This window comes from Balaenoptera ricei, chromosome 18, assembly GCF_028023285.1.
Source record: "Balaenoptera ricei isolate mBalRic1 chromosome 18, mBalRic1.hap2, whole genome shotgun sequence".
NCBI classification, from domain to species: domain Eukaryota; kingdom Metazoa; phylum Chordata; class Mammalia; order Artiodactyla; family Balaenopteridae; genus Balaenoptera; species Balaenoptera ricei.
This window is the reverse complement of record NC_082656.1, coordinates 72,177,477-72,205,005: the sequence shown is the minus strand read 5'-3', so window position 1 is coordinate 72,205,005 and position 27,529 is coordinate 72,177,477. Positions and strand designations below refer to the sequence as shown.

The 27,529-nt window shown below is 44.5% G+C and overlaps 1 protein-coding gene across 1 annotated transcript in view; it reads left to right on the top strand.

Annotated features, from left to right (window-relative positions):
- Window positions 1-27,529, top strand: part of SLC15A1 (solute carrier family 15 member 1) — a 50,041-nt gene that overhangs the window by 7,748 nt on the left and 14,764 nt on the right. Inside the window, exons 2-16 of the mRNA XM_059902597.1 lie at window positions 8,061-8,077; window positions 9,337-9,418; window positions 9,526-9,667; window positions 10,618-10,737; window positions 13,377-13,476; window positions 13,695-13,785; window positions 15,673-15,756; window positions 18,263-18,345; window positions 20,618-20,704; window positions 21,246-21,335; window positions 23,398-23,442; window positions 23,597-23,629; window positions 23,711-23,799; window positions 24,323-24,404; window positions 26,462-26,581. Of these exons, the coding sequence (XP_059758580.1) occupies window positions 8,061-8,077; window positions 9,337-9,418; window positions 9,526-9,667; window positions 10,618-10,737; window positions 13,377-13,476; window positions 13,695-13,785; window positions 15,673-15,756; window positions 18,263-18,345; window positions 20,618-20,704; window positions 21,246-21,335; window positions 23,398-23,442; window positions 23,597-23,629; window positions 23,711-23,799; window positions 24,323-24,404; window positions 26,462-26,581 (1,265 nt within the window). The remainder of the gene's footprint in view (window positions 1-8,060; window positions 8,078-9,336; window positions 9,419-9,525; window positions 9,668-10,617; window positions 10,738-13,376; window positions 13,477-13,694; window positions 13,786-15,672; window positions 15,757-18,262; window positions 18,346-20,617; window positions 20,705-21,245; window positions 21,336-23,397; window positions 23,443-23,596; window positions 23,630-23,710; window positions 23,800-24,322; window positions 24,405-26,461; window positions 26,582-27,529) is intronic.

Genomic DNA, 27,529 nt, shown 5'->3' with positions numbered 1-27,529 from the left:
AGGAGGAACAGCTCTGCCCACACCTGATCTCAGCCTTCCAGCCTCCAGAACTGCGAGACGCTGCATTTCCATCGTTTTAAGCCTCTCTGTTCATGGTACAATGTTGTGGCAGCCCCAGGAAACGAAGGCACTGACCCAGGGCTGCCTTCCTCGGCCCTGACCAGGGGGCCCCTGGCTGAGAGAAGGAGGTAGTTTCAAGAAAGATGAAGGCCTGGCCGTCAGACACACACAGGACCAGTCCTGGCTGCTGGGCGGCTCAAGATGCCACGAGGCAGCTCACTGCACCCACAGGCAGCGAGGGAAGACTAGCCAAAAAGGGCAACACCGAAACAACAGGGGCCGATGACGGCAGCATGGTGGTGAGGGACCCCGTGGCCGAGGAGCCAGTGCCAGGCTGCAGCCAGACGGTTTCACACCTCACATCTGTCTCCTCTGGGGCTGGACAGAGAGCCCCAGGCCCCGGCATCTGGGCTCACGCCTCGGGCTGTGTGGATACAAGGTCGCCAGCGCCCCAGGCTGAGCCCCTGCCATGGCCTTGTGCCAGGGTCGCGTCATAAAACCTACACTGTCCCATTAACACTGGCTTCCCCATATTTATTTATTTATTTTTTTTTTAATATTTATTTATTTATTTATTTTTGGCTGTGTTGGGTCTTCGTTTGTGCGCGAGGGCTTTCTGTAGTTGCGGCGAGCGGGGGCCACTCTTCATCGCGGTGCGCGGGCCTCTCACTATCGCGGCCTCTCTTGTTGCGGAGCACAGGCTCCAGACGCGCAGGCTCAGTAGTTGTGGCTCACGGGCCCAGTTACCCCGCGGCATGTGGGATCTTCCCAGACCGGGGCTCGAACCCGTGTGCCCTGCATTGGCAGGCAGACTCTCAACCACTGCACCACCAGGGAAGTCCCTTCCCCATATTTCTAAAGCAGCTCCATGTTCTTCGGGTTTAGTTGAAATTCCTAGTTCTCAAAGGCCTGATAACTCATTTGCTTTTAGCAGCAGTGCCGGCAGGACAGCCAGGAGCTTGATTAAATGGCTTTAGGAAAACCATACATCAGTATGTTCTGTGTTTATATAGCTATTTGTCAATGTATCAAAGGAAAAATAGATTCTCTCTTAGTGGGGAAGGAGGTAGTTGTGGAAAAGAGGCTATTTCTATAAAAACACGTGAAGGGTGGGCAGGGCCAGTGCCCATCGATGTGCAGGCTGCGCCCTGCCTGGGGGCCCCGCAGGAGGGCCCGGGGCTAGAAGGCACCGCCCAGGCCACCAAGCCGCTCTCCACTCGCAAGCCTTGCCTCCCGGGCAGGATCCTGCCGGAAAGATCACAATTTTCTAAAGCACACAAAACTGCCATGCGGAGGAGCAGGGACCCTGAGGTGGGAAATGTGGCCAGACATTCCAGGAAGGAAAAAAATCATCAAGTCAGGCAAGAAACAGCCTCAGGAAGAGCCACTCTGGAAACTAGGGCCTTGGGTGACAGGCGCAGAGCCTGTTCTGTAACTAGCCTGACTTCTGTGGGAAAAGCCCACTGAAGGAGAGAAAACCCGTTTCACTTCTTGATCAAAGCTGATCAATTTTGGAAAAAAAATCAAAGCAGGGGTGCAACACCAGGCCCCCCGCCTCTCCCGCCACCAAGTCTCAGCTCAGCTGCAGTTACGCCTGGTGCATGTCCTGCTGGGCTCTTTTTGAAATGGCACACGCTTTATTTTCTCAAAAAAAAAAAAAGAAGAAAAGGTGGGGGGGATCATATGATATGTGAGGCTCTGAAACACTTTCCAGAAGTCAGAACAGCTGGCTGTGTCTGGGGTGATTGTAAAGAGGCTAAAGGGATCTAAGCTGGGAGAGAGGAGTGGGGAGACCGAGGGGGGCGTGTGTGTGTGGGGGGAGGCGCTAACTGCCCTAATGCTGCCAGGAGCCATGAAGGAGCCCGGAGGGAGGGAGAAGTAGGAGGCCTGGCTGGACTGCTGGGGTGGAGGATGACAGAAGTCAGGTCCCCAGGGGAGGCCTGGCCTTGCAGGTAGCAGAACCAGCGAGGTTTGAGGGCAGTCCTGAGAGCCTCCACCCGGGACGCTCAGGTCAGTGGGGTGGGCAGGGGACGGGAAGGTGAGGCAAGGCGTCTTGTTTGTCACCATTGTGCTGGTGAATGGAGGGCAGAGCTCAGAAAGAGGGAATGAAGAGCCGAGGCCAGAATCACATCACAGGAGCTGATCGCCCAGACGTGAGCAAGGCTTAGCGCTCCCTGTGCCCCAGCCCCTCCTGTGTGGCTCCCTGGCTCTGCTCCGGGGCGGGGCGGCGAGTGGCTCCCAAACTGTATCCCCGGCACAGACAGCCGGCCCCACCCTCTGAGGTTTTGATTCCATGGGTCTGGGCTGGACCTGAGAGTTTGCATTTCCATGGAGTTCCCAGGAGCTGCTTCTGCTGGTGCAGGGACCACATGTGGAGAACCGCTGTGCCGGAGAATTTTTGAATGTTCCTTTAACCCCTGCAGCCGCTCACAGAGTCACGCCCTATACTGCTGCCGATTTGAAAACAGCTTGACTGAAAGTCAGTGCTTGCCACTGTGGCTTGTGTTTGGGAAGTCTGACTTTTCTCTGTCCACAACTTCCTCATCCCATGACCTAATTTCCCCAGGTGACATCATAAGGACCTTCTGATTTTGGTCAATGAGAGCAACCCTGGAGGGGACGGCCTCTTTCTTCAAGGGCCACCTCTCACCCCTGCCAGGGCTCCCCATGGCAAATTCTTGTCCCTATTTTAAAGTCAGTCCATTCCAAACATCCATCCACACTACCCAGATGTCTTCATGGGATGCAGTAAATAACAAACTTCATCTTATTAATGTAGCTTCGATCTTATTAGCCAAGCTGCAAAGAAGGTGTTAGCATTTCTAGATGAAGAAATGGAGGGCCAGTGGTTGAGTGTTTTGACCAGAGCCTCATGGCTGGGAAGAATGTCTCCAAGCTGATTCCAAAGTCCCATGTCCTTCCATCTACTAACTGCGGGGGTAATATTGTGAGAGGAGTTCTCACCTTAACTCAGAAACTACTTCTGCTAAGAGTGAGGCTAAGTATATTCTAGCAGGAGCATTGTGTCCCCTGGGGTCTCATGTGACCGACTTTGTGAGGCATATGCACAGCCTAAAAGAGCCATAATCAAGGAAACTCGTTTTACTCCTGGTTTATGAAACCATTTTCAGACCCCCTTATTCCCGGTAGCCACCCTGTAAGGCAGCATCCCCACTTTAGAGATGGGTAATGAAGAGTCAGAAACCTGCAGAAGGCAGCTGAGCAAGTACAGATTCTGCCAAATCCATCAAAAAGGCAGGTGCCTGGTATGGACTCCTAAGCCCTCAGGTAGAAAATGTAGCTCAGGAAAACAAATGATAAAAGGACATGTCGCTGACAAATAAAACTTGCTAGGAGGTTTGAGTCTTACATCTATGTCAATAGTGATGAAACCTACATCTACAGAGCTTGAGGCAAACCCATGTGTATTAGCCTCCCATGGCTGCTGTAACAAATCACCACAAACTTAGTGGCTTAAAACAACACAAAATTATTATCTTAAAGCTCTGGAGGTCAGAAGTCTGACATGGGTTTCACTGGGGCAAAATCAAGGTGTTGGCAGGGCTGATTCCTTCTGGAGGCTCAAGGGACAGAATCCATTTCCTTGTCCTTTCAGCTTCTACAGGTCACCACATTCCTTGGCTCCTGGTGGCCTTCCAGCAATTGCTGTCACCCCAACTTCTGCTTCTGTCTTCATATCTCCTCCTTTGACTCTCTTAATGACACTTTTGATTGTGCTGAGGCCACCCAGATAATCCAGGATAAACACCCCATCTCAAGGTCTTTGAATGAATCACACCTACAAAGTCCCTTTTGCCGTGGAGGGTAACAGATCCACAAGCCCTGGGGATTGGGACGTGGACATATTTGGGGTACCACTGTTCTGCCACCCACACCATGCGACTTCAGAAATGTCATCCCCAACACATCATGCAGTACTTACATCTTTCCCTCAATTTCCCTCCCGGCGATGATAGGGAATACTTTTCTCTCTGCATGCAGGTGCGAGCTTCTCTGTTAGATCCAGCAAAGACACCTCTTCCTTCCCTTCCCAAGTCTAAATCCTAGAAAAGCACTCTTTACGCCCATCATGTTGCTGAGGGAGTTATCAGTTTCTAGGTAGGTAATAAAACATTAAAGTTAGGATTTCCATCCCTAAATGGTTCAAAATATGGAATGTGCTTCATTAAATAGTAGGAAATAGTCACCTTAATGGAGAGATTCCATCAACTAGTGGGGAGCAATAGTGTGTCTTTCTTGTTTTTTCCTGCTGTCCTCACAAGTCAGTAATCACAGAGGTGTATAATGTACACTTATTTTACTAAATTCTTTAGCCAAAAGAGCGACAAAAGCACTGCTAGGCTTAGAATAACAGTAACAGCCAGCATTGATTCCACGGTTACTATATGCCGGGACTGGCTAAGCTGTTTTACTCTGATCAGTAGTTAAGACCAAGTGACCCATGAAGGGTGCTAGAAACGTCGGACCACTCAAGTATTCCGATCAGATTTACTATCAGGATATCAACAATAGACCCAACTCTACCAAAGTAAACAGAATCTTGTGACAGTTGACATTTGAGTTCAGACTTAAGGCTCAACGTAACCCCCCCACTTCCGCACTTAGCTTCCTCAGACAGCAATCCTGAGAGGACACGGGTGTATTAAGAAATGCTGACTGCAGTATTACATCCAGTAAGTAGCTCTGAATTCTGAATAAAAGAAGAGCTTAGCAACCTCTGCCCCACGGCAATAAAAGTGGTTCTTTGGAACACACAGCTTTCAGAAAAGAAAAAACTTCCTGAGCCATGAGTGGGTACTAAATCTCAGATTTTCACTTGAGTGAGTTCAGGAATTTCATTTTCCATCATGTAGTTCTGGGTGCGACGGTTGTTGTAACAAGGTTTAAGATCTCTTTGCTGTAACCCTATTCATGTTTGAGCTAAACAAAACCTTTGCCATTATTATTTAGCAAATAATTGGTGCTAAGTAATATTTAGCCAAAAAATTACAGGTGCTACCCTGGCCAGGTGAAGTCTTTCCCTGCAAACCAAAATTCTGAGAAACATGTGAAAGAGATGATTGCAGCAAAGCTCCAGGCTGTCTCTGTTGAGTCTGGATTTTCATACCTTCCTCCTGCTTTTCTCTAGAAGGCCCATTGCAAGAACCAACCTGAGCCGTTGTGTGGACGATACTCATTGCTTTGTCTGGTCTTTGGGAGACAGCGGTAAGGCTCAATTATCTGAAGTCTAAGTAGGCGGAGCGTCGTATGGTCCTGCTAGATCCTCAAGAAGACGGAGCAAAGAAACAGGCTTCCAATACTGACAACAGGCTTGTCCTGTAGAACTTTGCAAAAGCGCCTTCATGGCAGGTCCTTTTATTTCACAGCAGAGTGGCTGTCTCCCCACTCTGGTGATGAAACATGGCAACATGTAGAGTCTGGTGATGAAACGTGGCTTGTTTGTCCACGATGGTCCCACCAGGAAACCGATGGCATACTCAAAATAGGGGCGTTTATTCACAGAAAGACATTTAGACGGGTGGGGGGCAGGGCACCGTAAGTGATGGTGCAGGTACCCGGCGTATCGGCCTTACTGTTACCACCTGTAGGAAGTGGTACAAAACCGGGGTGGAAACCTGGAAGGAGAGTCGTGTGGAGAGAGAGAGGGCCGACCTCGGAGGCGCAGTGGCTGACACTTGAGGGTTCAGCCATCTGAGGTGGCCTGGGCAAAGCCTCAGGGAGAGGAACACCCTGACCCTCTGACCTCCTGCCACGGTTCCCCACTGGCCAAACTCTATGGGGATTGGGAAGACATGGGGACACTGATAAAACCCACCAGGTCAGCCTCACCGACAGAAGGAGGCTAACGGGGCAGATGGAACTGCTAAGTGGCAGAGCCAGGATATGAACACGGTACTTGATGACCGATGTGGCTGGTTCTTTGGAATACGTATTCATTCAACAAACATTTAATTTGCACTCTGGAAAGCACCGTGTGAGGGGCTGAGGATTCTGACGTGGTAGCATCTCCCACTGAAGGACCCATCGAGCCCTGGTCTGGGGCTTTCCACGTGGAACTCTTACAGCCATCCTAGAAGGTGGGTGGCGTTATCTTCATCTGATAGGCAGGCTGTCCACAGGGGAGGTGGGCTTGCCCAGGGTCACGGGGGGTCAGGACTGAGATCCCATTACCCATCTGACCCCATGCCCGCATTCTTCACATGTTGCCCCTGAGAGCAGCCCCTTCCCACAAGGAAGTCTAACTGGGGAGAAAACCAGTCTATTAGTGGTGAAGAACCTCCTTCCAGAATTTTAATATTTCCCACCTTAGGACAAGGACTAAAATAGCATCACTGCTCTTAAGTGGGCAAGAGTGGGAGACTGGTGTGGGGCCTGAGGCCGTGTTGAGCTGGGGAAGTGCGGATACCCACAGCCCAGCGTGAGCGGCTTCAGGAAGGAAGACCCCGGCCCACAGGATGAAGGGGGGCCTGGAGGACCACGCGGTCCAGGCCCAGAAGGGAGTTCCTCAGGCAGAGCTGCAGTGTTGTTTCTTGTGGGATGGGGCCCTGGACTTGCACATGATGAAAACACAAGGTGGCAGGTCCGAGAGGAAAGGCCCAGAACGAGGAAGGTGTAAGAGCTGGCGCTGGGGGCCGTGGTGGAGACGCCAGCGTGCTGTCGGCTTCTGTATCTGGTTGCCTCCACCCCCCCGCCTCCGACCCCGGGACATAGGGCACAGGAGGGTCTCTCTGGTGCTCGGGGACAGGGCAGGGATAAAACTTACTTACGTAGATCGGTCAGGCAACTCGACCTCGCAGCCTGCGTGTGATTCTCCGAGTGTGGTCCCTGGGCCAGCAGCACTGACATCCCCTTGGAACTTGTTAGAAAAGCAAGCTCGAGGGACCACGCCAGGCCTACAGGGACCGCAGCTCTGGGCGTGGGGGCCAGAAGGCTGCTCCCCCTAAGCCCTGGGGCTGGTTCTGAGGCAGCCTCCAGTCTGCGAACCATTGCTGTGGGATCCGTAACTCCGCGGGGGACTCTAAGCTGTGGTCAGTGGGGCTGGAGGAGGAGCGGCAGGAGAGGGGTGGGCGCGTGGAACAGCCTGTGACAGACCCTGATAAATACGGGCCAAGGTGTTGGTATCGGGAGCAGCGCAGGTGACACTGAAGTCAGCTCCGGCCAAAATTCAGCGGAGACAGAAAAGCAGGGGCTGCAACAGAGGGGATGAAGGGTACAGCTAGGATTTAGAAGGCGGTCAGGGGCACCCGGTTTGTACCAACTCACTTGGATTCTCACCCATTTTCTTCCTGTTCTCCTAATTCACTTTTCTGACGCAAAGACGCTGGGGACGTGGGGATGGAGACCACGTGGTTCTTCCAGCAGAGGAGAGGCGGCCACAGAAACTGCTCGTTATCGCCCTCTGGTAACGAGGGGAGGTCAGAGGCGGCTTCGAGAAGGGCACGTTAAAAGAAGGCTTCCTGGCAAAGCGGTCGCTGTCTTGTTGAGGACTTTAGGCGGGTGCGCGTGGCGTGTCCCAGGAGCCTTGTGTGCCGGGGCCGGGCGGGAGGAAGGGCGGCCCGGGGAACAGGACGGACGTCGGACCTCACTGTGTAGCAGGCACTCTTAAGCGTTTTCTATTTAACCCCCATCCAAACCCTCTGACCTTGTGGGACGGTGAAGTTTGGATTCTATCCTGTGGGTGTTGCGCAGCCTTTTTAAGTCTTTTAAGGAGGAAATGGTTTCGGCAGATTCTCTGAGCCTCTGGCTCTCCATCCTGACCACACACGAGAGTTGCCCAAGCAGGTGATTGAAAGAAAATGCAGTCACCAGCCCAACCCGACTCGGAGAAGCGGCCCAGGCCTGGGACTGGGATGGTGGACAGGGCCGGAGGGTCTGGACAACACACCCGACGGCCTGACCGACACGGAGAGTCTGAGCTTAACTCAGCCAAAAGCATTTTAAGTACTCGACTTTAACGGTGGCATTTTGTTTTCTTTCAGGAATGTCCGTACAGCAGGTGAGTATCCTTTCTACTTCTCCACGTAGCTTCATGATGTAAACTTTACAACCTGTTTTGCCCGTAAATGTTCACAGCTGTGCTTTATTCGCTTAACAAATGCACCTCATGCATTTCACACCAATGAGGGGACCATCCTGAGTTCCTGTGTGACATTTCTTCTCTTTAGGAAATGCTGTGTACAGGCATACCTCGTTTTATTGTGCTTCCCAGAGACTGTGTTTCTGTACAGATTGAAGGTTTGTGGCAACCCTGTGTTGTCAGATGATGGTTAGCATTTTTCAGCAACAAAGCATTCTTAAATTAAGGTATGTACCTTATTTTTTTAGACATAATGCTATTGCACACTTAACAGACCACAGTATAGTGTAAATGTAACTTTCATATGCACTGGGAAACCCAAAACTTTGTATGACTTGTTTTATTGCAATTATTGCTTTATTGTGATGGTCTGGAACCAAACCCACAATATCTCTGAGGTCTGCCTGTCTAGCTTTTCTCAGACTAACAGTAAAACTATAAAACAAGAAAATCTTCATTTCATTGTTGTCTCTATGTAGAGTGTAAGGGAATAAAACTTTTTGTGTGTGTGTGTGTGTGTGTGTGTGTGTGTTTATCATTTTATTTGTGTTTATTTTCTTTTTTTTAACATCTTTATTGGCGTATAATTGCTTTACAATGGTGTGTTAGTTTCTGCTTTATAACAAAGTGAGTCAGTTATACATATACATATGTTCCCATAGCTCTTCCCTCTTGCATCTCCCTCCCTCCCACCCTCCCTATCCCACCCCTCTAGGTGGTCACACAGCACCGAGCTGATCTCCCTGTGCTATGCGGTTGCTTCCCACTAGCTATCTATTTTACGTTTGGTAGTGTATATATGTCCATGCCACTCTCTCACTTTGTCACAGCTTACCCTTCCCCCTCCCCATATCCTCAAGTCCATTCTCTAGTAGGTCTGTGTCTTTATTCCCATCTTGCTACTAGGTTCTTCATGACCTTTTTTTTTTCCCCTTAGATTCCATATATATGTGTTAGCATACTGTATTTGTTTTTCTCTTTCTGACTTACTTCACTCTGTATGACAGACTCTAACTCCATCCACCTCACTAAAACTTTTTAATTCTTGATTCCACCTCTGGAGTGCCTCTGATAAGTTACCAAACACGCATCCGCTACTTTCCGTGCCGTTAGCCCTCGTTGGCGAACATGGACCAGCAAGGAGTTTGTTTCAAACGCAAACTGTTTCTCTTTGCCAGAATTGCTTTGGTTATCCCTTGAGCATCTTCTTCATCGTGATCAATGAGTTCTGTGAAAGATTTTCCTACTATGGAATGAGAGGTAACTCTTCAACACTCTCCCCGCCCCCCCGTCAGTGAAGAGCCTGAGTCACCGTAGCCACTGCTAACTTTGTTGCCCTCTCCTCCTCCACCACCCTCGGCAAAAAGCGATCCTGATTCTGTACTTTCAACGTTTCCTCGGCTGGAACGACAATGTGGGCACCGCCATCTATCACACGTTTGTGGCTCTTTGCTACATGACGCCCGTTCTCGGAGCTCTCATTGCCGACTCCTGGCTGGGGAAGTTCAAGTGAGTCGCAGCAGCTTTCTTGTTAACGAGCAAGCCAACAAGTAATGATAAGCTTTGGGGTTTGGGAGGGTGGGCTAGGGGAACGAAGAATCAGGGAATGTAAAACTCTCAGGAGAGAGTCCCAGGCCCTGTTTCCACTCATCCTCGTATTGCCAGAGTTCAGCACAGTGCCTGGCATTCGGCAGGGTGATTGCAAGTAGCATCGGTAGGAATATTTTTTTCCTCCTCTAAACACTTATAACATCTTTGTCGCATCTTGAAATAATAGTAGGGATAGCATCTGTTGTTAATGATGCGTGAGAAATTAAGGGCTGGGAGAACAAAAAATCTCCCTCAAAACAACGCAGCTGCTGAAAGGCTCAAACTGCTGGACCACAAGCACAGGGTGCTCAACCAGTCCTGCAGGAAGAGCTCCAGGAGTGGGCTCGATGCGGGGGCAGGGGGTGAGTCATTGGGACATTTCCTTGGACTTAACACAGAAGGAAGTAAAGGCTCTTCCAGGTCAAATGCATGACATGGGCAGAGGCAGGAATATTCACTATCTCAAAATTACTCAGTATAATTCAAAAGTAACCAATGGACCACTCCTGCCCAAATATTGTTACCAGGTGCAAGATAAATCTCTCTGACTGTTTAAAGATACAGGTCCTCATTTCAGCAGTTAGGTAACAATAGACACTGAGTCTTTCAAATAGTTGAAAGAAAGAACAGATCTTCTGCCTCCCCAGGTTCCCGCAGCCAAAACTTTGCTCAGTGCTTACATGCTGAGGACCGAATTCTTCAGCAGGCAGCCTTGTAAAGGTTTATCAGGTTATCGTCCCAGTTTGAGAAACAAGGAGAATCGTGACTGGGCTTTTGAAAGTTGGAAGCAGAGGCCTTTTTGCACTGGCGTAGGAAGTGTATGGCTTTTGTACAATTAACTTGGATTCTCTTGACCTCTTTTTACACAGGACAATTGTGTCGCTGTCCATTGTCTACACCATTGGACAAGTAGTCATCGCTGTGAGCTCAATTAATGACCTCACGGACTTCAACCACGATGGAATCCCTGACAACATTTCTGTGCACGTGTGAGTTGATGTTAACTGCGGCCCTACCCCATCCTCTCACTAGTTGCTTGTTTGGTGCTCTAATTTAAAAAAAAATTTTTTTTTTATTGAAGTGTAGTTGATTTACAATGTGTTAGTTTCTGATGTGCAGCAAAGTGACTCAGTTATACATATATATATTCTTTTTCATATTCTTTTCCATTATGGTTTATTACAAGATATTGAATATAGTTCTCTGTGCTGTACAGTAGGACCTTGTTGTTTATCTATTTTATGTATAGTAGTTGGTATCTGCTGATCCCAAACTCCTAATTTATCCCTCCCCCCTTTGGTGCTCTAATTTTTAATCGTTTTCCTTGAACCTTCACCATAAGTGTAAGGAAACCTTTCCTCCCTCATCAGTGCAGAGAAAGGTGTTTAACTGACTCAGAGTTGGGTCCTCAGTATGTCACCATCCTAACAGTTGTCTGGAGTCATTGCTCACTTGAAGGCTTGGTGTCTTGGGTGCATCTCCCATGAGGCATGGTCAGTGCACAGGATGTTTGTATTAATCTCGATCTTCCCTAGAGGGACATTAACTCCCACAGACCTTGATCCTCAATTGCCCCAGGTTTCCTCAAGACTCTGTACCTTTGATTTTCTGTCTTGTACCACATTTCTGCTCATTTTTCAGTAATTCAGTTTCATAAATATTTTTTCTAGCCCTATGTTCTGCTTTCTTGATGAACAGTGCTATTGACAACTGCTTCTCTGTGAGATGAATTTCCCTTCATGGCAGTCTGGCTTAGCAGACAAGTTGTAAAGATTTATTTCGTTTCCTGTTCTTTTGCTTCGATTCCTCGATCTATGAGTAAACCATCTAATGGGTTGGGAAAATATTATTGAAATTCAAATTAGTATCTGCAGTATCTGTGTTTCTGGTTTGTTAGTCAGTCAGATTGCCATCCAGGCTAGGTCCCTGGATGTGAACCCGTGGTGCCCCCAGGGAACTGTGTAGGTGGAGGGGAGTGGGTATAAGTAGGGTATAATCCACAGCTCAGATTTCCAGGATCTGAGTCCCACAGAGGAGCTGTAGGACCTAGGCCAACTTATCTCCTCCACACCTCAATTTTCTAATCTGCAATATCAATTAAGAACATGGACTTTGGAGCCAGACTGTATGGGTTCAAGTTCTGCCTGTGCCTCTTACTACTATTGATCTTCAACAAGTTTCTTAACCTCTGTGCCCAGGTGTCCTCATTTGTAATAGTACCTGCCGGTGCGTTAACCCAGGTAGGGCACCTAGAACACTTCCCGGCAAGCAGTAGGTACTCAGGAAAGCTTAGTGACTTATTTTATTTCATGGGGTGAGTACTGAAACCTGCCTACAAGCCTCACGGGAGTGCATGGTATATAATATTCAATTGGCCACATTTTCGTTGTCCTTTAAGATGCTCAGAGTGACACCACCAAACACAAGTTGTTGTAAGAGACAAGCAAGGTGAAAGAGGTGCTTCTGCCGGTTAATCTAGGAAGATGGGCATGATTTTTTAAAGAATTCTTTCTTTGTGCAGTATCTTCCTTGACTTTATCTGTTTCATAAAATATTTTTGTAGCATTTTAAAACAATATTGGCAATCAAGAAGATATGGAATAAACACTTATAAAACCTGAAATTTGTAGTAACCTATTGTAAATCTAACAAAACTACAAAATGAGGGTTGGTAAATTCTGTGAGTGCTTTCTTCAGTTCAGGAGATAAAACACAGATAACTTGGAAAACACAAAAGTAAATTTAAAAAATACTCTTTAATCCCTTTTATTATTATAAATAATCTTTTTTATTCTAAAAAGTTATAATAATAAACATTTTGCTCTACTTGTTTCAGTCTTCTGTACTTTGTAAACAAGTTAAGATCCTACTACATAACCTGCTATTCTGCTTTGCAATTAAATCATGTTTTCTAATGTCTTTTAATGACTATTATTAGTCTATTATGACTGTACCAGAGACAATGCTTAAAATTTCACTTACCCATTCTTTTTCTTTTTTTTTTTAAAGTGTACACTTTTTTTTAAATAAATTTATTTATTTATTATTTATTTATTATTTTTAGCTGTGTTGGGTCTTCGTTTCTGTGCGAGGGCTTTCTCTAGTTGCGGCGAGCGGGGGCCACTCTTCATAGCGGTGCGCGAGCCTCTCACTATCGCGGCCTCTCTTGTTGCGGAGCACAGGCTCCAGACACGCAGGCTCAGTAGTTGTGGCTCACGGGCTTAGCTGCTCCGCGGCATGTGGGATCTTCCCAGACCAGGGCTCGAACCCGTGTCCCCTGCATTGGCAGGCAGATTCTCAACCACTGCGCCACCAGGGAAGCCCCACTTACCCATTCTTTTGCTAAAAATCATAAGGCTACAAAAGAACTCCATACATAAATCTTTGTTCCGTATTCAAGCCATTTCTTTAAATTTTCTAGATGGTAAATTATTAGATAAAAGTATGAATTTGAAGGCCCTTGAGTTCAAGTTTCATTCAGCTGTCAAGACTGCATTTCTGTGAATTATCTTCTCATACGGGTTGAATCCCTTCTCTGTGTGCCTGGTCCTCTTAGGGAAATTAGGGGAAAGGGAGGCCGATGCTTTTAAGGATCTCACATTTCAGCAATACTCACCTCTTTCCCTAGGGCACTGTCCATGGTTGGCCTGGCCCTGATAGCTCTGGGTACCGGAGGGATAAAGCCTTGTGTGTCTGCATTTGGTGGAGATCAGTTTGAAGAGGGTCAGGTGAGAGCATGCATCTCCACAGAAACCATGTAAGTGATTATAAACACCCAGGAATCAAATTCCACGGTCAAAGTGTATTCTCCATTGGAGGCTGTTCAAGTACACGTGAAAGTAAGACACTGACCAAAGCTAAGTTCAAAGTCAAGTCAGATCATCGGCTACAGTTGATCCGTTACTGTATAGCCAAAGTCATCCTACCTTATCCTTTTTTATTACAGGAAAAGCAAAGAAACAGATTTTTTTCCATCTTTTATTTGGCCATTAATGCTGGAAGTTTGCTGTCTACTATCATCACTCCCATGCTCAGAGGTAAAAAATATCTGAAGTGGACCTTGGTTTTTCTTTTTTTAATTGTGAAGAGAAGTCAGGTGAAAAGGTTGAGTCCTTGTTGGTTTGTCCTGTCCCTCAATTCTCCCACGATGCCTCGGCTGTCACATACATCCTAGAGGATACAGTGAAATCTGGAATGCCAGCTACTTTTCTTTCAAGATTTAACTCCTAATCTTATCTGAATCCCTTATCCCCGTGACCCCTGAAAAATTTAAACCGTCCTTAGCATAACAATCGATTTTTCTAAATTATTGTTAATGCAAAGTCCTTACTCATGGTAAGATATAAGACAAGAGAGGCTGTTTGGAAACCACACCAGGTGGGCCATAGTTGACATTTTTGCCTTCAAGCTTTGCTCCCCAATGATGTTCAGTGAGTCAGGAAGAATTTAGCAGGCAAGGTTTTATTCTTTGCTTTCCCATCATCTCAGTTATTTCTAAAAGAACTGCCCCCAAGGAAGAGAATGGGACAGCATCTATCATCAGCTCATATTTTTGTGCTTGTCAGCACTCCACTGAGGGTTTATGAATTTCCCATGTGGAAGGGAATATTTGGGGACAAATTAGACCAAAACAGGACTGTGGTGTCCACACCTCGAGTCAGAATAAACCATGAAAGAAGATAATTTATGGAGTTTATGTACTTCTGCCTGTAGTAGCGCTTTGAAGATGACACTTAAACCCCATTCCAACTTGCTTTGTATGAAAATTTACTAGCTTTTATTCTTATATTATGTTTTCTCACCCCCTAACCTCCCCTGCCTCCAGGTTCTACTAGAATATGTGCTGTGCATATTTGAATTAGAAAATGTGTAATAGGATAGTTTTTAAGGGAAAATCATGGCTCTCATACAGGTATAACATCAGCATGACAGATTTTATGTAACTTATTAGTTAATGAGGGAACTGGAAAGCTGCTACAATCAGTTCAAATAAGGATTTGACTAACAGAGATTTATGTTCTTTACTGGGTGGGGGGATTATTTTACATTGCTGTGAATAGGAATCATTTGTACAGTAACGAACAGGAAACATTTGCATGACTATAGTTTTCTGCCTAGTTAACTTCTTTCTCTGCAGAACTGTGAAACAGTTGGTCAAAAACAAAGACAAACCCCTTTAGGATCAGATGATTCCTGGAGGCTCCAGAACTCCATTGAAAGGATTTCCAGTAATTTCTGTTGCCCCTTCCAAGAGTCTTAATTTTTTCCCTACCAACCCTAGGATTTCAGAGCTAAAATAGATCTTCAGACAGGAGTTAGGAGACTATGGCCCACAGGCCAAATCCAGAAATCTGGACAAGACCATCCATGTGTGTATTGTCTATGGCTGCTTTCACCTACAGAGGCAGGGCTGAGTAGTTAGGACAGGTCCACAGCCTAAAAGATTTACTCTCTGGCTCTTCACAAAAAAGTTTATTGACCCCTACCCTGGGTCATCTAATTGTTTTCTAATTGGCATGAATTCAGGGACATATAATCCTGATTTTCCAGGGCCCTTTGATTTTACTTTCTGAGTCCCACTTTCTTCACATTATTGTGTCTAGGTCATTTTCATCTCTCCCGCTAAGTAAGTCCACAGAACATGAGGGTTCCCACTGATTTTGGCTTAGCTGGTATCAGACATCTATTTAGTGGCTAAGGTTAGAACCCGCCTCCATCTCCTGCTCTTTCTACTACAAAGCCGTTTGCTCAGCCTTGTAGTAGACATCAGTCTACTGCAATGATGACATCAGTAAGACAAATGGATAAGTCTAGAACATTAAGTGAAAACAATATGTAAGAACCAGTTAGGGATTTACAAAACTGGGAAATAGATGAGTATTACCATTGCCATAATGAATTTTAATCTTGTCATTTCTCCCCAGTTCAAGTATGTGGAATTCACAGTAAACAATCTTGTTACCCATTGGCGTTTGGGGTTCCTGCTGCCCTTATGGCTGTATCTCTGAGTAAGTAGAAATCAGTTGAATTAATACAGTCCTATGATCAGGTCAGGCCCTCATATTAATTGTTGTGACCAGTTTTTAAAAGTTCATGTAACAAATTGTAATAGTAAGTAATACAAAGAATTGCCATCCCATGTTAAACATACTCTGAGAATTCAAAGAAAGTAGAGTTGGCATATTGTTTCAGAGAAAGTAGGATCAAAAAAGAGTCTAGAGGAAAAGGGATCAATTGAGTTGGACATTTAAAGGTTTGAAACTATTTAGGCAGATTAAGAAGAAGGTGATAGAATCTGCTAGACTAGGTGAACCCATGGCTGAAAGCTTTTGTTCTTATCAACATGTGCTCATCTACAACTTGCCTGAAGACATGGCAACCTGGTCCAATTGTCCCTTAAATATTTCCAGTGAACATCTAGTTTTCCATAATGTATCATCTCTAAATGTTTCTACAAGACTGTCTCCCCTCTGGGAGGAATATATGTGTATAGTCATTTGCACATAAGTTCTTGGCATTGGCTTTTTAGGAGGTCTGAAGAAGTTTTCTATAAGGGATAGTCCAGTTTAAAAGATGGTGGGTGTCTTCATTTCCTTGGGCTGCCATAACAAAATATCACAGACTGAGTAGCTTAAACAATAGAAATTTATTAATTGTCTTACAGTTCTGGAGGCTGGAAGTCCAAGATCAATATGTCAGCAGGGCCATACTCCCTCTGAAGGCCCTAGGGAAGAATCTCTTCCAGGCTTCCCTGCTACCTCTAATAGTTCCCTGGCTTGTGGCAGTATAACTTCACTCTGTCCATGGCCTTCCTCCTGTGCGTGCATCTGTGTCCAAATTTCCCCTTTTGATAAGGACACCAGTCATTTTGAAGTAGGACCCACCCTAATGACTTCTTCTTAATTTGATCATCTGCAAAGATTGTATTTCCAAATGAGGTAACATTCTGAGGTCCTGGGGACGGGGACTTCAACATCTTTTGGGGAGAACACAGTTCAATCTACAACAGAAGCAAAAGAAGGAAACAGAACCCAATAACTGTCTCAAGCCTTCATAGCATCTCCTCCCTCTCAGATGAGGTAGCAGTCAGCACTATCACATTCTCTGATTTTTTTTTTTTACCAGTTTTTAATAGTATTGAGTATGCCCTTATTTCATCTCTTTTGCTCATGTTGTAGTAATTTAGCTTTATCCTTACACTTAGGTGAAAGCTCAGGATTCGCCCCCTTTTTAACATCCATTTTCTTCTGTAATTGTTTAAATATTGCCACTCTCCCCTAGAAGGCTCGTATATGCCGTCTCTCCTCTAATTCTGGGTAAAGAGATAGGTTTTCAAAAACTATTGTTTTATGCCAGATGCTGTGTTAAATTGGCATCAGGTAAATTCTCTTTTCGTCTCTATGAGTCATCCTTACATCAAAGATTATGCTTTTTCTTATAATGAATTTGAGAAGAGGCCAAATCCCATGCCTTACCACCATCTCTAGAAGTTCCTATCGGCAACAATGCTATGCTTGAACAAGTTCATTAGTTAATCAGAAGCTTAAAGATTAAAATATTGGTTGGCAAAAAGAGGTAAACTCAAATGGAATACTCAACTGGGTATTCCATGTCTGGATTGAGGGAAATTAGCATTGGGTGAGAATACAAGTAAACTTCTCTTCCTTTAACTATAAAGAACATCTACAATCCAGGCACATACTTGGAGATATGCTTGAGAGTTGGCACTTGTCAAAACTTCAAGCCTTCTTAAATTGAGGAAAACAAGTAGAAGTCAAACAATTCATCGATGTTTTAAAATTACTGAATTGTGGTATTGGATAATCAGAAATCCCAGCATAGGGATTGTGGTTTTCAGAGTCTCTTGCAGAAAGGCTTTTTTTTCCCCTAAGTTATTTTCACAGTATTATGCATTTTCTAAGAAGGTCCATGGAAGAATGGCCTCATTGAAAGAGAACTTTTAACTTTTTGTAAAACTGTAACTGCACATGCAATTAATGGTAACTGTTTCTGTACCATGACCACAGAATAAATTCTGCCATATGTGATTAACTAGAAGTTTCAACAGATTAATTCCTATTTTTGTCTGAAGATTTAAAAAACAGAAGAAACTTTCTCTTGCTATTGCAGCCAGAAAATTAAAGTTGTGTTCTATGTATTTGTAGAATAATGCATTAATCTGCTTTGTGAAAGCATTTAGCCCTGTAAAGAGGGATAGAACTTGTGCTCAAATAGCTCTACCTAGTGTCTGCAAGCTGCCCCAAGTTCTGGGAAGGAGATAGTATTAGGCTTCAATGTTCGTATATGAGAACACAATATAATATTTCTCAGAAGCTGCTGTGATTATTAGAATCAAAAGCACTTTGGAAACCAGGAGAGAGGGAGGTAAACCCACTCTATGAGTAATCCCGGTATTTCCAAAACAAGGTTGTAACTCAAATAAAAACACATATTCTAGTTCACAGATAGTTCTGTCAAACTCCCTGTTGACTTATCTTCTTTTGCCCTCCCCAGTTGTATTTGTCATTGGCAGTGGAATGTACAAGAATGTCCAGCCCCAGGGTAATGTCATGGCTAAAGTCGCCAGCTGTGTTGGGGTAAGTATTTCAGTATTCCTCTCTCTCAATCACATTTAGTTACCCCAGAGCCTTCTACCTCCTTTAAATTAAAATTCAATGAATCTTTGACTTTCCTTTAGACATTTTGTTCGTGTTCTTTCCTTTTTTGATAAATTGAAGTTTCTTATAAAACTCACCAAATGGAAAAGGACACAAACAGAACTCAAAAAGGGAGGGATGGAAATGGCTATCAAACTTATAAAATAAGATCAGTGGTGAAAGAAAAACAAATCAAAGGGACTCTTTACCTCTCAGAATGACAGACAACATCTGATGTTTGTCAGGGAGCAGTGAAACAAAAATGGAGAGGTCTGGTTTCATAGTGTATATCCAGAGTCTGAAGTGTGGAAAGTGTCAGTAGTCCTACTTGCAGGAACTAAGGCCAAGAAAATAACTTTTAAAAATGAACACAGCTTCACATTAAAAGATTATCAATGTGTGTAATACTTAGAAAAAAATTTATGACAAAAATTGAAGTCCAGCAAGTTGCTGAAAATAGAACAGTGTTTAACTTATAGTACATCTATATCATACTATGCAGCCATCAGAAGTCTTGTTTCCAAGACTACTTCACCAAATAGGAACATGAGGAATATGGTTTCTTCCATGTGCATCTACACGGTATGTGTCCACACAGGCACATTTTAAGGCAGGAAGTAAATATTGAGTGTAGGAATTTTTAAATAATGGAGTCAAATAACTTTATTCTCAAATGTGCTACCCATTTTTTTTTTTTTTTTAGGAATATCTACATTGTATAATCAGGGAGTAATGTGTCACTCATTTATTTTTTTTAAGTGTGGATAATCTTTTGGATGTAAAGGCAGCCTTAAGATAACTTTAGTCACTTACTTTCCCCTTTTCCTGGTGTTACTGTGTTAAACTATACATGTATGCTTTATCAAAGTCAAAATTTCTCCCGCCTCGCTGCTATTCCCTTTTCCTCCTATACTTTCCTCTAACATTGGAACTATTCCCACCAAAAAGCTTTTTCCAGTCTAATAGGAATGATCCAATTCCAGTGATCTCTAAGTTCTTTCTTCCCAGGTAATTGATGACTTAGTCCCAATGCCAAAAGAACAACTTCGAGCTATTTAGTCATGAGAATGATATTGTTATTTCCCAGCATCCTAAGTCATCTCGTAGCTTTGAGTTATTGCTTTTAAGTCACAAAGTCATATGCATGTCCCCAGCTGGCATCACCATTGCCTTCTCCTGCTGTTACATCACTGTGAATGCACTTTGCTTTCCTAAAGGCATCTTACAAAAAAGGAATCTTGGAAGCCTCTGATTTGTAATGGGTAGTGGTAGGTAGGTATGTTTTTTGGATCAGTGTTACCATGTTTTAAAATATGTTCAACTATAATCTTTATTTTCTTCTAATTCTGTTTCTATGTAGTGAGTTGTCCCTCTCCTTCGTGTGACTGTAATACATTATAATAGGCCTTCACCATCCAGTATGGTAGCCACTAGCCACGTGTGGCTATTGAACATTTGAAATGTGGCAAGTGCAACTGGGGAACAGAATTTTAAATTGGATTTCACTTAAATTAATTTAAATTATGTAATTTCTTATACACGTATTTCTATGTAGTGGGTTCTCTTAAATTTCAAAACCAGTACTCAATTCAGTTATTGGACAGCTTTTAAATATGTTTGAAGCAACTTAGGTGTGTAAGTCTAGTTTTTCAAGCATAAATTTTAGGCAATGTAAATACACATCAAACATTTTTGATAAAAATTTAGCATCCAAATTGAAATGTGGCGTAAGCGTGAAGTATACCCTAGATTTTGAAGACTTGGTATGAAAAGAGAATGTAAATTTTTTCATTAATTTTTTAACATTGAGTACATGTTAAGACCATATTTGGGGTTTGTTGGGTTAAATAAAATATATTTAAAATGAATTTCACCTGTTTCCCTTTTACTTGTTAACATGGCTACCAGAAAACTCAAATGGCAAATGTGTCATGTGTTGTATTTCTACTGAACGCTCCTCTCTAGAGAACCCGGAGAGTAAAGTAGTAAGTAACAGCGTGACTTTGTTTATCCCGGCTCAAATGCTCTCAGTTAGTGAGAGGTTTGAAATAAATGCATGTTATGCCTTTAGCATCGTCATTATACTAACGTCTACAATTTTATATTTTGCTTCTCTCGTAAGTCTTCCATTAAAGGGAGTTTCATTGAAATGTGTTGCACTGATAAAGGAATCAGTTCTGTTTTGAAACTTGATTGTTCTTCCTTCCTTCAGTTTGCCATCAAAAATAGGATTAGGCATCGGAGTAAGAGATTTCCCAAGAGGGAACACTGGCTGGACTGGGCTACCGAGAAATACGACGTAAGTGATGATTATTGCTACAGTGGCCCCAGTGATCGTAACACGTATTATTAAATAGGCTACATGGACAGAATTATCAGTCGTATCTTCATAAACTTTGTTAGCATTTTAGATAAGACTCTGTGTGAGAGTGCTTATTTATATTGAAAAGAACTTGAGAAACAATGGATATAATTTATCTGGAAACAATATTACCTCTTCACAGATGTTCCTGTGGAATAATCTGCCATTAGTCATATGTCATTATGACCACATAACTTTAGTTTGAATATGGAAGAGTTAAGTGATGGTGGTGGGATTTACATTTAGTGAATTTACATTTAAATTTGAATAATTTACCTCCTAAAGATGTTTTCACTCTGATTTTCAACACCTTAGGAATTTGGGGTTTTCTAAAGAAACCTGTGATAGGGTTCTTGGACCAATTACTCACCTCCCAGCTTGTCTCTAGATGCAAATATGTCTACGCTGAAAATAGCACCGGCTGAGCGCTCTGGCACAGGTCATGTCTGATTTGTCCCCGCCCTCACTCCAACTGCAGGAGCGGCTGATCTCGCAAATTAAGATGGTTACAAGAGTGATGTTCCTGTATATTCCTCTCCCCATGTTCTGGGCCTTGTTTGATCAGCAGGTAATATGAAACTGTGTTTCTGTACATCTTCATTAACAAAACATTCTTTGGGCATTACCGCATAGCAAGCTGTACTTACTTAGTGTTTAGCTCCTGAAAATGTTCTCTTCCAGTTCCTTTTTTATCTTTCATTTATTTGGTAACTGTTAGATCACCTTGGGTTTCTTTCTTTCTTTTCTTTTTTCTTTTTTTTTTTTAAATGATCTAGATGGTTCTATCCACATTTCTGTGACAAAACAATGAAGAAAAGTAGGCGGGGTCAAGTAAATGAGCCTTGGGAAAGACAAGTATCCAGGACTGCTGCCAGTCAAAGTGAGGATACAGAGCTTCTCTCCTGATACAGCATGTAAAAGCTGTATTGTCTTTTATGGGATCCACAGAATATTTAGACTGAGAGGGACTTGATATCTTCCACACTGAAATGGGATTCTTGGGCTAGAAGCACCATCCAGAAATGTGAAATGCCTGCCAAAGTCATTCTTATCAGAGCAGGAACTAGAACACATCATTGACTTGTCACCCTGCTCTTTCTCCCACAGCTGGAAGATGAGTGCCTAGGAATTTTTCTAAATAGGGTTAGAAAACCCAATGCATGATGCTCAGTAGCCAAAGTAATAAGCTATCCTTTCTTTTAGAAACTGGGGTTTAAGAAGAAATTTACACACATGTATGGTTTTATTGTGCAGGAAGGATTATTAAAAGGGTAAACCATCTCTTGGAAAAAACTGAGTATAGACATTAATCTCCTTATTTGTAAGTATGGAATTTAGACCAACATCTTAAGAACAAGTTTTGCATGTTGGGCGGGGACTGGTTATTAGAATCAGGCTTGCACTAGAAATGCACTGAACACCTTTCATCTGTGTGACTTGGTGTAATCCTTTAACCCTTCTGAAAGGGTAATAACCCAGGACAAGGCTGTGAGGATCAAAAGAGAGAATGTATAGTAAGTAATCAGTGACTGGCTTATATTAAGAACTCAACCGGTAGCATATTTCCTGACTTTCTATGATGTTCTCCTAGTAGAGATGATAGATTATGTTGAAAAATTCACATATCCAGTTCTCCATGGAATATATAACATATACTTGTACAGTCCTGCCTCATCTTTTACAAAATAGGTTGAATATAACTAGGCTGCCCAGGTTTAAATCCATCACTCTCTTTTTTTAATTTTTATTTATTATTTATTTATTATGTTTATTTTTGGCTGTGTTGGGTCTTCGTTTCTGTGTGAGGGCTTTCTCCAGTTGCGGCGAGCGGGGGCCACTCTTCATCGCGGTGCGCGGGCCTGTCACTATCGCGGCCTCTCTTGTTGCGGAGCAGAGGCTCCAGACGCTCAGGCTCAGTAGTTGTGGCTCACGGGCCCAGTTGCTCCGCGGCATGTGGGATCTTCCCAGACCAGGGCTCGAACCCGTGTCCCCTGCATTGGCAGGCAGATTCTCTCAACCACTGCGCCACCAGGGAAGCCCCTCCATCACTCTCTTGATGGAATTACATTTTAGGACAACCTAGGCTGTCAACAATAGGCTCTTTTTTATTTTTTTTTCACATTTGCATTATATCACCATTCTACTTCTTAAAATTTACTTTAATGACAATGATACTCCCTTCTTGTTTTTTTGTTTTTTGTGTTTTTTTTTTAACATAACAGTAGGCTCTTAACAGTAATAATGTTCCTGAAACTTTGATCCCAGTGAACGTAAAATATCCTCAGGGTGTGAAGATGCTTTCACCTTGCAGGTGATGTCAGCTTCCCAGCAAACCTCAGAAATACATTTTTGTCTTTATGAAGGAGAGCTTATCTCATAGTGGTACTCTGTAGGCTCTTCGTGAGTGGTTGGAGTGCTGTATGTTGTTAGCTGAACAGCAGAAATGCAAGTTGTTTCTTCTTACCTACAATCACCATGGAGCTGGGAGAGGAGCCTGTTGTTGAAAAACATCTTTAAACCGCATAGCAATTCTGGACCTCATTCCTGATTTGGAAAAGGCTCCGCACTGACTTATAAAATGTTTAAAACCCACATTCCCAAATGACGCAGTAAACTTATTTGTTTTTAAGGGCTCCAGGTGGACACTGCAAGCAACAACTATGAGTGGGAAAATTGTAAGTCTGGGACCTGGAGCTGTTTTACAGCCCCTGGTCCCTATTCCTTTGCTTTAGCCCCTTTGCCCCCTTTTTGCTTCCCTCTTATAACATTCCAACCCCCCAACTGATCCTCTGTGCGAACTTATCCATGAGATTTTCCGCCTCTTTTTAGGGAATTATGGAAATTCAGCCGGATCAGATGCAGGTAAGAGAAGATATCTAAGTGGCTTTCAGAGCTCAGAGCCGCCACGGAGGCAGTAACAGCTTCTCTCCGCTTCCCCTGCAGACCGTGAACGCCATCCTGATCGTCATCCTGGTTCCCATCATGGACGCCGTGGTGTATCCTCTGATCGCAAAATGCGGCTTCAATTTCACGTAGGTGACCCTCGGGTTGGGGTTCGGACTCCATCTGTCCCGGGGCTTTGCGGATGGGCTGCGCTCCCTCAGCTCCCAGAGCCTCAGGAGAAAGAACGTGTGGCTCCTCTCCCATGACACCACCTATGTGAGGGAGTGTTCAAAGAAATATTTTTGAATCAGATGCCTATGTGCCGACGTTTCTGAAAATTTGCCCTTAAAATAAAAGTGCTATTAATGGCACCCTGAAAAAAGCCTCTCATTAAGGCTCCCTCGTATGTGTAGATGATAGAAATAGTAACTGTGGTCCAAAGTAGTTTCTAGAAATTAAATGTCCAAATGCAAATGAGAAGCTGTAACATTTATCCTCCTTAGTCCTGGTCATGAATAAGAGACAGAGAGACGCTTGGAATCCACGTGTTTTGGGGGGGAGTTGGTTTTGTCTGGGGGAGGTGGGCGGGAGAGGGGTGCTTCCCTTGTGGATTTACCATCAGCTTGCTCCCCTGCGGCTGGCGGAGAGACACCCTGTTGCTTGTCCCGCCAGCTCCTTGAAGAGGATGGTAGTTGGGATGCTGCTGGCTTCCATGGCTTTTGTGGCAGCTGCAATTGTGCAGGTGGAGATCGAGGTGAGTTGCTTTCTGATTCTCCAGTGGCCTTTCTTGGTGGGTCTGGTGGAGCGGCCTTCTCCAGGACCGAGAGGATGAGGGAGGACAGGGACTTGCTGATAAACTAAGTCCTGGGGCTGTGGATGATGTGCTGCAGGGCAAAACAGTCCCTTTCAGTCAGCGTGCCCTGTGGGTCCTTGTCACTGCAAAGGACGCAGCCAGGAATAGGGCCGAAAGGGTGCACTCAATTAGGAGAAAACTTAGATGGCAGTTACACAGGGGCTTCCATTTATAATACAGTGTTTTGTTTTTTTTTTAAGATATAATGTTCTCTTTAAATTTTTATTTATTTATTTATTTATGGCTGTGTTGGGTCTTCGTTTCTGTGCGAGGGCTTTCTCTAGTTGTGGCAAGCGGGGGCCACTCTTCATCACGGTGTGCGGGCCTCTCACTGTCGCGGCCTCTCTTGTTGCGGAGCACAGGCTCTAGACGCGCAGGCTCAGTAGTTGTGGCTCACGGGCCTAGTTGCTCCGCGGCATGTGGGATCTTCCCAGACCAGGGCTCGAACCCGTGTCCCCTGCATTGGCAGGCAGATTCGCAACCACTGGGCCACCAGGGAAGCCCAATAATACAGTTTTTATAAGGGGAGGGAAGTTTGTGGAACTTGTTCTTTTGCTATTTAAACTCCTAGGAGATCTGGTTAAAAGAGGTTCGTCACTCACAAAGTCCTTCAAAAATGTGTAAATTGTGATGGGAAATTGTTCATGGGAAGATGCCTTTTGTATTCTAACATTCCTGATGATGGTTGGTTCCCGAGCTAATCCACACAGGGTGTTATGTAGTATGTAAGATGAGAGGTAAAATCTCTCTCATTCTCTCTGTCTCTCTCTCTCCCCCCATCCCCTCCCCTCCTTTTCCCACCCCTCCACGCCCATGTCTCTCTTTTTCTCTGTCTCTTTCTCTGTTTCTGTCTCTGTCCCTCTCCCTCCCTCCCTCCTTCCCTTCTCTCTCTCTTTTTAAATTTTTAAGTGTGGTAAAATATGTATAACATAAAATTTGCCCTCTTAACCATTTCTACATGTACAGTTTGGTAGCACTAGGTACATGCGTACTGTTGTGACCTCAATCTCTAGAACACTTCTCATCTTGCAAAACTGAAGCCCTGAACCCATTAAACAACAACTCCCCATTTCCCGTCCCCCCAGACCCCCGGCCATGACCATTCCATTTTGTCTCGTTGAATTTGACTGCTCTCTGTACCTCAGATAAGGGGAGTCATACAGTATTTGTCCTTTTGTGTCTGACTTATTTCACTGAGCACGGTGTCACCAAGTTTCATCCAGGTTGTAGCACATGTCGGAATTTCCTTCCTTCTTCAGGCAGAATAATAGTCTGTCATATGGATATACCACATTTTGTTTATCCATTTATCTGTGGATGGACATTTGGATCATTCCACCTCTTGGCTGTGGTCAGTAATGCTGCCTTGAGCTTGGGTGTGCTCACTTTCTCTTGGACATCACTAGCTTTATGGGAAATGAATTGTGGGGCTCAAGTAGACGTGGATTACTTCAGTGACACTGGGATTTGGGAGAAGGCATTGTAAGGAAAGGGCAGAAACCCTGAGCAGGGTGAGAGGCAGGAGGCTCCCAAGCATTGTGAGGGGATATTTAGAGCACCATGTCCAGGGCTGAGGTCTGAGCTTCTAGAGTTACGAGGGAGAGCAGACCTCAGGTGCTACAACAAGATCAACCTTCATTTAGGCGATGGTTACTCGGACCCCTCAGGTATTAGGCTTCATAACCTGGCATCCTTTGACCAGGTCTGCCCTGGAGGTGGCTAGGTAGGACCGAGAGCAGCCTCTTGCTGACTGCTTCCATGTTCTGTCCGAGCATCACTTTCTATGGGCGCCATGAAGTGCAGGATTGGAGGCCTCCTGGGCTTTGTGGTGGGTGCGTCGTGTGCCTCAGCCAGCCCACCTTCCTCGGCCGGGGGAAGAGTGACTCCAGTGCCACGGTTAAGGTCATCTTCAGTATGCACTGAGGACCTCACTGCCAATTCTCTTTTATTTTGCTCAGAAAACTCTTCCCGTCTTCCCCAAAGGAAATGAATTCCAAATTAAAGTATTGAATATAGGAAATGACAGCATGACTATATCTTTTCCTGGAACGACAGTGACAGTTAACCAGACGTCTCCAGTAAGTAGAAGGAAATGCAACTTTCTTTTTCCTCTTCTGACCTGAGTTATCAAAATAGGATTTGGAGAAGCCGATCTTCTTGGTTCTTGTGTAAATCCAAAGATGAGCCCAGAAGTGAAATGTCTTCATCTCTGATCTCATCTTGGCTTCACTCTGGACCAGTGTGCTCTTTACTGTGTCTGTGAATCACCTGGGGAGCTTGTTAAAATGCAGATTTGTGACCAGTGGGTCTGAAATGCTGCATTTTTACAAGCTCTCGGGTGACACTGCCGCTGCCGGTACGTGGAACCACACTTTAAATAGCAAGATTCTGGGTCAACGGTTCTCCACCGGGGCTATCGAAATAACCCCCACAGGGAACACTTGGCAATCTCTGGAGACATTTTTGATGGTCACAGCTGGGAGTGTGCTCTTGGCGGCTCCTATGTAGAAGCCAGAGGCACTGACATGCAGCCTCCTCAACAAAGAATTATCTGCCCCAAATGCCAACAGTGCTGAGACTGAAAAACCCTACTGTGGATGGACGGTCATTGGTCTCGATTAGAGCTTCTCAACCTTAAGTCTGGAGAGCTTTGACAATTCTGACGCCTGCAACCCAACTCCAGAAATTTTGATTTGACTGGTCACATTCCCGGTCAGCCGCCATTGAGAACCACTCCCTTAGATCTTGCCAAACTAATAATCGTGAAGGAAGAAAGAACGTTTGACTCCCGATGCTTGGGAAGTCCCAGCTTTTCCTCAATGCTGTTCTTTGCCCAATGGTAGAAATAATTTCCATAGCACTTATCTTCATAAAATGAAAGTAAAATGCTGGATGAAAATCATAATTCTTGTGGTAATGCTAAACAACTTCAGGATACAGTCCACAGGGGTGGGCTAGGGCGGAGGCTGAGACAAACCAATGCCAGCCCCCATCGAGGCATTTTTGGATGTGTATGAACATGACCT